The 12216-nt window shown below is 29.5% G+C and overlaps 1 protein-coding gene across 1 annotated transcript; it reads right to left on the bottom strand.

The window, feature by feature from the left end:
• Positions 1-516: 516 nt before the first annotated feature.
• LOC120174026 lies at positions 517-1116 on the bottom strand. Its single transcript, XM_039181023.1, has one exon. It carries the CDS (start codon positions 1114-1116, stop codon positions 517-519), a length of 600 nt encoding a protein of 199 aa, XP_039036954.1.
• Positions 1117-12216: the final 11100 nt, after the last annotated feature.

The raw sequence follows: 12216 nt of genomic DNA, 5'->3' as shown, positions 1-12216 counted from the left end.
GAGAGGATTGAGGTATGAACGGGTGGGTAATTAAAGGTATAGCGCGCCCCCTGTACCGCGCTATACCCCACGTGTCAGATAACCAGGTATAGCGAGGCCCCTGATCCGCGCTATACCCTTACGTGGCGTATAGCGCATATCAAGGGGGCTATACACAAGTGTAATCCATGTCAGCGTATAGCGTGGTACAGGGGGCGCTATACCCCACGTGGCGCCAAATCAGCCTATAACGCGGGGCAATGGGTGCGCTTTACTGCTACGGGTGTTAGATCGGGAAATATAATCTGACCGGTGTTAGATCGGTAAATATATCGATCACCGGTGATTTTTCAGGAAAAACGCCCATCAATATATATATTTTTGGATAATTTCATTTTATTATCCAAAAAAAGCAGAAACCTGCTACACAATCAATAGTTTAACTCCTTCCATTACAAATAACAAAGGAAACAACCATTACAAGTGAACCTTAAGAAATAACCTATTTCACACAAAGGGAATCGTTCTTATGATAAGCTAATAGCTCATTCTTTCAATCTGAATAGTTTCTTTGATGTCCTTCAACACATCACCCACCAATCTAACTTTGCCCCCAAAAAGTCTAGTATTTCTCTCGTTCCACATGTCATACACATGACCAACCCAAACAAGCTTAAACACCCTCACAATGAGAGATTTTCCTTTAAAACAGTGAATAGTCCATGCCAACTCCCTTTTCCAGCAACTAACATTGCGAGTTACACCACACAAAGTAAGGATATCATCCCACAACTCCCTTATAAAACCACAATCAAAGAACAAGTGATTTCTAATCTCAACCTCAGCACCACAAAGTACACACTTATCATTCTCAATGCTTAATCTAATTCTCAAAAGTCTTACCCTGGTAGGAAGCCTATTTAGAATAGCCATCCACACAATGATATTGTGATTGGGAATACGTCCTGGAAACCAAACCAGGCTATGCCGTGGAACCTTTGGAACTTTAACACGTAAATCCTCCCAAATCTGCCCAGTTTTAAAATCATTGCCTGAACCAACAAATAGATGAGAAATAGCATGCCTTAGTTTCAACATGCTTTTAAAGCTCCAATTGACATTAATAGGAATATCCATCTGCAAAAAATATGCATTCCTAGTCACGTAAGCACAAATTCAAGCCATCCAGAGGGAACCTCATTTTTTAATTTATACCTTAAATTATTTTTTAATTTATCTTTCAAACTATTATTTTTATCTAATTTTGATTTAAAAAATTAAGTAATTTGAGAGATAAATTAAAAATATTAATCTAAAGTATAAAAAAATATTTTTTATGTGATTGAGGTGCTTAACACTTATTCATTTAATGAGTTAATAAAAATTAGATTTATCAAATAAAGTATGATTACAAGAGACATCGGCCTAAAACATAAAATTTATTTATTTTTTTCTAATAAAACATAATGTCATCATTGTTATTGTGGTTTAAAAAATAATATCACGGAGATAATGATGCTAGTGATATATCAAAAATAAAAAAATAAAAAAATAAAATATTATATATATTATTAAAGTAAATCAAAATTTAAATATAATTTTATATCTAATCAAAATTTATGTATAATTTTAATATACATTCTATTAGAAAGAGAAGAAAAATACAAAACACATTATATATTTATAAAGTAAGGTACCACATTAAAAGATTTGATAAATTTTAAGGCGCAAATCTGCTATTATTCCTTTTCTAATTAAGTACATGGTAAACTTTGTTTTGTTCACAAGTTTCACGTCTTGAACAAGTAAACCAAACCCATTTATATTGTATAACCTTATTGTTGGGATTTTGTTGAAGCTCAAATTGACAACCGAATGATTTATCAAGAGGGGGTGAATTAGCATTTTGAGTTTAGGGAGTAATGAGTAAAAAGAGTTAGACAATATACACAAAGATTTATAATGGTTTAACTTCTAAACCAAGTCTACACTCACTACCTAAGCTCTTTACTTAGGATTTTTTAAGAAATTATGTTCTTTCTTTTTACAGTATCAAGAGATAACATTTACAACTCCCTAGTTTTTCACATGCTAAGCTAAAAACAATCCTCTTTACAAAAAAGATAAGAAATGTAAACAATAAAACCTCTCAAAAGGAATATGTTTACAAAGATTAAACTCACTAAAACACTAATATTTACAAGAGAAAGGGAAATAAGAATTAAAAATTCTTCTCTTGTGTTTGATTGTTTTGATAGGTGTTCTAACCCTTCTTCAAGTGTCCTCAATTTGTTTTTATATGTTGGAATGAGTTTATGGTCGTTTCTAGCCATTGGGGATTAATTTTATGCAAAATAAAAATTGCCCAGGACAGGGAGTATCGATACTCTTTTAATGAGTATCGATACTACCTTTGTAATATTTAAATGAAATCCGTTAAATATCGTTGGGCTTGACCAATATCGATGCTATGCTTCATGGTTTCGGTACCCCTTTGAGTATCAGTACCTATTTTGCATTCTATAATTTGAGCAATTTGGAAAATAACTAGTAGTATCGATACTAATTAGAGAGTATCGATATTTCTCTTACCTTTGGTATCGATACCAAATAAACAATATTGGTGTTGTTCATATATTATCGACACTGTAAGAACAGTATCGGTACTACGTACTAAAAAAACTTTTGAAAATTTTGAACAAATTCAATCAAGTCCAAAAATATTTTGTCTTAATTTGTTATATCAAAATATTATAAAATGTATTTCAAAAATCTCTCCCTTTTTATATGACAAAACATTTGAAATTTTGTTTTTGGCAAAACTCCCCCTTAATAAAACATTTCATGAAAAAGATAAATGTTTGGAAAAATATTAAAGCTCCCCATTTTTCATTAAGAAATTGAATTTTTCAAACATATACTCATCCCTTTTTTGTTATATAAAAAATAATTCAACTTTAAAATTCAAAAATAACAATGAATAGTAAGTGGTAAATTTGACATTAAAATCATTTGAAAAATCAAAGCTCCCTCTCAATAAAAGCATTCCAAACTTGACATTAAAAGCTTGACATTTAAAAAAAATCAATTTTAACAAAGATGAACAAGCATTTTAGTAGCACATGAAATTCAATATATCAAAGTCTAATAAACTTTATGCAATACCAGTTATAGTATTTAAGTGCATGTGCATAAAGTTATCCAAAAAATGTTATGCATTTGAAAAATTGATATCAATTGTTGGAGAGATATCATTTGCACAGAGGTGGGGCTAGGACAAGCACAACTTGAGCGACGGAACAGAGCCCCATAATAGCAAAGGGCCCAAAAAAATAGATTTATTACAATAAAAATCTCTCTTTTTTGTGGTCTAACTCCACTTTACGAGAAATGAGTTCATCTTCATGATCTCCCTATCCCACACCGTTAGGATTTGAGTTAGTAATATCACTAATCTCCCTATATATAATGCATTCAAGCTTTGTAATTGCTAGGACAAATAATTTGCACTCTTTTTAAGAATTTGCACAGGGCCTCCAGCGTCCTAGCCCTGCATTTGCATTAAATCATATGCATAAACATTTAAATTAAGGTCAAAAATTAAAATTTGTAAAAATAAAGCATTAAAACCAATTTTAACCAAAATTCATTATAATAAACTAAAAATTATGAAAAATCATTAAAATTTTAGAAAATGTTCATCACAACACTTTTTAACATACATGAGATAGAAAACATAAAATAATTAAAATCAAATCTCATGCATGCATACAACAAATAGACAACCAATTAATCAAAACAAAAACATTAAGCTTAGAGGTTACCATTCCTTTTCAAGTGTGGCTAGAGCATTTGAATATCTTTACTTTTATCACCATTGCTCCTACACACCTACAAGAGATATTTAATTGGATTTTCGTATTCAAATTGCTTTGGATCCTTGAACGTTAGTTTCAATGCCCCTTGTTCCTTTTGGAACCCATACTTGTTTAATTTTAAAACGTTTTTCTTTCTTTAAAAGATAAGTATGTTCCAAGTGACCATGAAAATGGCAATGTGAGCATTTTGCTATTTTTAAATATAATGAGTTGTTTCTAGAAATTAATTATTTTTCCTTTGTTAAGCTTTCAAATTTAACTTTCAAATCAATTTTTTTCTTTTTCTAAATCGTTGATTTTGATTTTTTAAAAGCTCTAAATCATTTTTTAAAGTTTCATTTTGTTTTTCAAAATCAACTTTTTCTTTCAAAACCAAATCATTTTCAACTTTAAAATTTGAAATTAGTTTCTTATATTTGGAATTCATGGTCTCAAATTCCAAATACAACTCATCATAGGCAACTTGTAACTCATCAAAAGAATAAGAATTTATTCACTAGAGTTAGAATATACATCATGCTCTTCAAAAGCCATTAAGCACACCGTCTTTGTTGGTTATTCTTTATTGTTTCCATGAAGTTCTTCGAGCTTATTCCAAAGCACCTTGGCATTTGAACAAGAAGAAACTCCTTCATAGATATCGGGACCAAATGCACAAAACAACATGTGCATGGCTTTAGCATTTTGTTGAGTTTTATTCCGTTCTCAAGCACTCCACTCTTTCATCTTCTTCTTTGGAGAAGAGTAGTCATTCTTGATCATCTCCCATGCGTCAAGATCATTGGATTGGATGAATAGTTTCATTAATTTCTTCCAATGACGGTAGTTAGCTCTATTGAAGTATGGAGACTTGTCGATCGGTTGGGAGTCTTCCATGTGGAATGAGCCGGAAGAGGAGGTCATTTTCTTGCTTGTGTCGAAAATAGACAGAGCTTATTCAAGGATCATCTCAAGGTTGTTAGACCTTCTAATGAGTCAAGCTCTGATAGTAATGGTTGGGATTTCGATGAAGCTCAAATTGACAAACGGATGATTTGCCAATAAGGGGTGAATTAGTTTTTTTTGAGTTTAGGGAGTAAGGAGTAAAAAGAGATAAACAATGACCATAAGGATTTATAGTGGTTCAACTTCTCAACCGAGTCTACATAACGTACCTAAGCTCCTCACTTAGGATTTTCTAATAATTTCACTAATTTATTATTTCTTTTTACAGGATCAAAAGATAACATTTACAACTCCCTAGCTTTTCACATGCTAAGCTAGAATCAATCCCCTTTACAAAAGGATAAAAATGTAAACAAGAAAAACCTCTCCAAAGGAATGTGTTTACAAATATTAAGCTCACTAAAACACTAATATTTACAAGAGAAAAAAATAAGAATTAAAAACTCTTCTCTTGTGTTTGATTGCTTGGATAGATGTTCTAACTCTACTTCAAGTGTTCTCGACTTGTTTTTATATATTGGAATGAGTTTGTGGTTGTTTTTATCCAATGGGGATGTTTTGGAGCTATTGGGAATTAATATTCTTCAAAATAAAATTATCCAGGACAAGGAGTATTTGTACTTCTTTAATGAGTATCGATATTACCTTTGTAATATTTAAATGAAGTAGCCGTTAAAGACCGTTAGGCTTGACCAGTATCGATACTATACTTCATGATATCGATACTACTATGTAAAGTAGTATCAGTACCCCTTTGAGTATCTATACCTATTTTGCATTATGGAATTTGAGCAATTTGGAAAACAACTGGTAGTATCGATACTACCTAGAGAGTATCGATATTTATATTACCTTTGGTATAGATACCACATGAACAGTATCGGTGTTGTTCATATAGTATCAATACTGTAAGAACAATATCGGTACTACGTACTAAAAAATAGTTTTGTGCTCAAATTCTAGTTTAATAGACTTTGAATTATATTTAAAAACTTTTGAAAACTTTGAACAAATTCAATCAAGTCTAAAAACATTTTGCCTTAATTTTTATATCAAGATTGTTGGGATTGTTGAAGCTCAATTTTGACAACCGAAAATTGTACAAAATGGTGAAAAAGAAAAAATTGTTTATGGAGTAAGGAAAAAGAAAGATAGACAATTTTGCACAGCGATTTATAGTGGTTCGACTTCTCAACTAAGTCAACCTCCATTACCTTAGCTCCTCACTAAGGATTTTCCAACAAATCCATTAATTTGTTCTTTCTTTTTTAATGACAAAGAGATAACCTTTACAAAATTCCCTAGATTTTCAAAGGCTCAGCTAGAACCAAAACCCCTTTACAAGGAAAAAAATGTAAACAAAAAAACCTCTAAAAAGGAAGTTGTTTACAAAGAATTAAAGCTCACAAGAATAAAATATTTACAAGAGAATAGGAATAAAGAGTGAAAAGCTCTTCTCTTGTATTTGATTGCTTAGATAGGTGTTCTAAACCTTCTTCAAATGTCTTGAACTTGTATTTATATGTTGGAATGAGGTTGTGACCGTTTATATACATTGGGGATGATTTCTAGCCGTTTGGGGGATTTTTTCTCTGCAAAAATAATTTACCCAGTACATAGGGTATCAGTACTCCTATAGGGAGTATCAATACTACCTTTTTATTTTTAAATAAAACTAGTTGTTGGGCCTGATGATGTCTATATTAAGCCTATGATATCAATACTACTATGTAAAGTAGTATCGGTACCCCTTTGGGTATCAGTACCATTTTTGCATTATGGAATTTGAGCAATACTGGTAGTATTGGTACTACCTAGAGAGTATCGATGCTTCTCTTACCTTTGGTATTGGTACCACATGAACAATATCAGTATTGTTCATATAATATCGATATTGTAAGAACAATATCGGTACTACATATGTTGAAATTCATTTTTGTGTTCAAATTCACTTTTAATGGACTTTGAATTATTTTTGAAAACTTTGAATAAATTCAATTCAAGTCTAAAAACATTTTACCTCAATTTGTTATATCAAAACATTATAAAAAATGGCTCAACAATCTTCCCCTTTTTTATATAGCAAAATATTTAAAAATTTATTTTTGGCAAAACTCCCCCTTAATAAAATATTTAATGAAAAATATATCGAAGATAAAAATTGTTGGAAAATATTCAGCTCCTCATTTTTTATTGAGAAATTGAATTTGTAAAATCCATACTTCTCCCCCTTTTTGTTATATAAAAAATAATTTAACTTTAAAGTTTAAATATAACATTGGATAGTAAGTAGTAAATTTGACGTTAAAAACATTTGAAAAATCAAAAGTTCCCCCTCAAAATAGCATTCCAAACAAAAAAATGACTTTAAAAACATGACACTTAAAAGACATTGAATTTCAACAAAGATGAATACACAAGTTAGTAACACATGTAATTCAATATATTCAAGTCTAAAATACTTTATGCAATACTAATTGTTGAAATTAAATGCATATGCATAAAGTTATCCAAAAATGTTATGCATTTGAAAAATTGATATCAATTGTTAGAGATATATCATTTGAAATAATTCACATGCATAAACATTTAAATTTAGGTCAAAAATTAAATTTTGTAAAATCAAAGCATTTGAAAAATTGATATCAATTGTTAGAGAGATATCATTTGCATTTAAAATCAATTTTGACCAAAATTCATTATGATGAACTAAAAATTATGAAAAATCATTAAAAAATTTAGAGAATGTTCATCATAACACATTTTTCAACATACATGAGATAGAAAACATGAAATCATTTAAAATCAAAATGCATGCATGCATGAAACTAAATGAGCAACCAATTATGTAAAATCAAAAAACTTTTAAGCTTAGAGGTTACCCATTCCTTTTCAAGTGTGACTTGAGCATTTGAATATATTCATTTTCATCACCATTGCCCCCCTCACCTATAAGAGACATTTAAGTGGATTTTGGTATCCAAACTGCTTTGAATCCTTGGACGTTAGTTTCAATGCCCCTTGTTCCCTTAGGAACTCATACTTGTCAAATTTTAAAAGATTTTACTTTCTTTATAGAACAAGTATGTTCCATATGACCATGAAAATGACAATGTGAGCATTTTGCCATTTTTAAAAATAATTAGTTGTTTTTAGAAATTAATTCTTTTTCTTTTATTTAAGTTCTCAAGCTTAACTTTCAAATCAATTTTTTTTCTAAATCATTGATTTTCACTTTTGAAAGCTCTAAATTATTTTTCAAATATTCATTTTGTTTTTCAAATTCAACTTTTGCTTTCAAAACCAAATCATTTTCAACTTTAAGCTTTGAAATTAATTTCTTATATTTGGAATTTGAGGTCTCAAATTTCAACTACAACTCATTATAAGCAACTTGTAACTCATCAAAAGAATAAGAATCTAATTCATTTAAGTTAAAAGTTGCCATTGAATCTTCTTAGATGGCCATGAGGCATAAGTTGGCTACTTTATCTTCATCACTCCAAGCTGCCACAAATGTCTTCTTCTTACTAGATCCCTTCTTTATGAGGGGACATTCATATTTGACATGTCTCGTTCTTTGACATTCGAAGCACACCGGGGGATTATTCTTTTTTCTTGATTCATGCTTCAGTTCCTTGGAATTCATGAATCTCTTGAACATTTTGAAGAGCTTGGCCATCTCTTCTTCTTCTTCATCGTCTTCATCCACCTCTTCATTTGAATCTTGATTGCTCTCGTTGGTGGATTTGAAGGCAATGCCTACCTCATTCTTCTTCTTGTTTTATTTTTTTTATCTTCTTCGTATTCCTTCACCATCAACTCATGAGTGAGAAGAGAACCAATAAGTTTATCAAGAGTGAGAGACTTTAGATTCTTAGCCTCAATGATCGTCGTCTTCTTCGATTGCCAAGACTTTGGAAGAGAGTAGAATATCTTTTTCACAAGCTTCTCATTAGGGATTACTTCTTCAAATCCATTGAGACCGTTGACAATCATAGAAAATCTATTTGTTATAGCTTTGATGTCTTCATTGGGTTTCATCTTGAAATTCTCGTAGCTATGGTTGAGAAGACTTATCTTGGTTTCCCTCACTTTATCGGTTCCTTCATAAGTGACTTGGAGCTTGTCCAATATTTCCTTGACATTAGAACAAGAGGAGACCTCTTCCATATTCATTCGGGCCTAATGCATAAAAGAGGATGTGCATATCCTTAGCATTGAGTTGGAACTTCTTTTTTTCTCCATCACTTCAATCATCCATCTCACCGGGTGGAATGAAGTAACCATTCATGATTGAGTTTCAAGCTTCTAGATCATTGTCTTGAATGAAGAGCATCATCCTATTCTTCCAATAAGCGTAGTTTACTCAATTGAAATACGGTGGCTTGTTAACCGGTTGAGAATCTTCAATATAGTAAGAGCCGGAGGTCGAAGCCATCTTCTTGTTGGTTGTGCCGGGAATCGGTAGAGCTTATTCAAGGATTGTCTCAAGAATGTGAAGCCTTATAAAGACTTAAGCCTTCTAAGGGTTGATAAACCAAATGTTGGGATTGTTGATGCTCAATTTGGATAACCGAATATTGTACAAGGGGGTGAAAAGGCAAAAATTGTTTAGGGAGTAAGGAGAAAGAAAAAATAGATTATTTTGCACAGCGAGTTATAGTGGTTCGACTTCTCAACTAAGTCTACCTCCACTACCTTAGCTCTTCACTAAGGATTTTCCAACAAATCCATTAATTTGTTCTTTCTTTTTCAAGGACAAAGAGATAAACTTTACAAAACTCCCTAGCTTTTCAAAGTTTCATCTAGAACCAAAACACCTTTACAAGGAAAAAGATGTAAACAAATAAAACCTCTAAAAAGGAAGTTGTTTACAAATAATTAAAGCTCACAAGAAAAAAATATTTACAAGAGAATATGAATAAAGAGTGAAAAGTTATTCTATTGTGTTTGATTACTTGGATAGGTGTTCTAACCCCTCTTCAAGTGTCTTGAACTTGTGTTTATATGTTGGAATGATGTTATGATCGTTTCTATCCGTTGGGGATGATTTCTAGCCTTTTGGGGATGTTTTCTCTGCAAAAATAAATTGTCGTACATAGGGTATCGGTATTATCTTTGTTATTTTTAAATAAAACTAGTCGTTACTAGCCGTTGGGCCTAACGGTATCGATACTAAGCCAATGGTATCGATACTACTATGTAAAGTGGTATCGATACTACTATGTAAAGTAGTATCGGTACCCCTTTGGGTATCAGTACCATTTTTGCATTCTGAAATTTGAGCAATGTTGGTAGTATCGGTACTTCCTAGTGAGTATCGATACTTGTCTTACCTTTTGTATTAGTACCACATGAACAATATCGATATTGTTCATATAATATCAATAATGTAAGAACAGTATCGGTACTACGTATGTTGAAAATTAGTTTGCTCAAATTCACTTTTAATGGACTTCGAATTATTTTTGAAAACTTTGAATAAATTTAATTCAAGTTCAAAAACATTTTGCCTTAAATTATTATATCAAAACATTATAAAAGTAATTTAACAAAAATATTATAAAACGTAGATCATTCAACACTTATTCTATGGTCATGGAAAACGAGCCTTTGTTGTGGGATTTTTTTCATTTAAATATATTTTATTTATTTAAAATTTACATTTGTTGATATTAATCATTATGTCATAATTTGTATATTGTTTTACCTATTAAATATATTATACTTTTAAATAATAATAATTTTTTGATATTTAATTTATTAATTAATTAATTTAAAATAGATGTTTTAAAAATTTATTAGGAAAACAATCATTCTAGTCTAAATACTATTGTTGAAAAATCCTAAAAAATATTGATATGAATTCGAGAATTGAAATAATAAACAATGAGGATATTTCTAAGAGCACTAAATTTTATTGGGACCACCAAGTTCGAGAATAAGACTTTAAATTTAGATACGAGTTCAAAGTTGGATTCAGACCCAATAATCTAATTAAAGTTAGAACTCGGTTTTTGGATTTTTAAAGTATGATAGTCTTAATATATGATTAAAGAAAGATATTATAAAAATATTAATATTTTTTTAATATTTCCAGTAAAGTGTTATCTAAAACATTATTTTTTCTATCGAAAATATTAATATTAGGCTCTATCTAAAATGTTTAATATTTTCAAAAAAGTGCTACATAAAACATTATTTTTTCTACAGAAATATTAATATTGGATTATACCGGAAATTAATTAACGAAATTAATATTTTCGATAAAAAATAATGTTTAGGTAACGCTTTATCGAAAATGTTAAAAAAATATTAATATTTTCAAAATAACTTTTCTTTAGTAATATATTAAGGTTGTTGTAAAACATAACTACCCGATTTTTGTGTTGATTGTTTTAATTATTTTTGGTGGATGTTTATTTTATAGCTGATTTCTACTCATGGATAAACAAAAATTACAATATATCTAATTTTGTTAAAAAGAAAGTACTCGCAATATATATATATATATTTATAATGGAAGCATCTAATCTTGTTTTAAAAATTCTGAAAATACAATGAATGTTTATAATTATAAGTATAAATTAAACACAAAATTATTACATTATTCCATAAACATTGGTATAATAAATTAATCATTTAATATCATATGAAAATCATATAAGGAAAATATGAAAAAATCATAAAAACTCAAAAAAAAATACAAATAGATTTGATTGTAACAACAAACGAACGAGATCAAACTATTAAAAAATTATCGAAAAGCACAAATCAGATTTAAACATAATAAGAAAATTATTTACGAACGAAAATTATGTATCTAAATCTAATATAAAAATTAAAAGTAGAGAAGATCAATAAAATAACATCAACTCGTATCTGTCCAAAATCTGCGCATTTCTATATGTTTTGGATAAAGTTTTTCTATGGTCCTTATTTCTTTTATTTATTATAATTTTGTCCTTTTTGATTGTTTAATTGTTATCTTGACGCATTTTACTTCCAATTTCATCAAATTTGTCTTATTTATTATATTAGCTATCATTTTGGTCATTAAAATTCTATTTTTTAATTTTGTCTTAATATTTTAGTTAATGTATTTATTCGATTATTTATATACATATTAATTTATTTCTTTTTTTAGTATTATTTATCATTGTTAATTATTAATCATATTAATTATTACTAATATTTTATTTATTTTTAAAAACAAGATAACATTCGATTCTTTCAAAAGTACTAATTTCAGAAATAATAAGATATTTTGACATTCTTCATACGTAAGTGATTCCTAAACCTGTTTTATTATGGTGTTAAACGTATATTAAATTTGGAAACGAGGGAGTTTGAACTTTGAAGGAAGTGGTGGCAGCCGGTTTAGATTTTTATTTTATTTTTATTTTGAGAA

Source organism: Hibiscus syriacus, unplaced genomic scaffold (assembly GCF_006381635.1).
Source record: "Hibiscus syriacus cultivar Baekdansim isolate YM2019G1 unplaced genomic scaffold, ASM638163v2 tig00003041_pilon, whole genome shotgun sequence".
NCBI classification, from domain to species: Eukaryota; Viridiplantae; Streptophyta; class Magnoliopsida; order Malvales; family Malvaceae; genus Hibiscus; species Hibiscus syriacus.
This window is presented reverse-complemented; position numbering and strand designations above follow the sequence as displayed.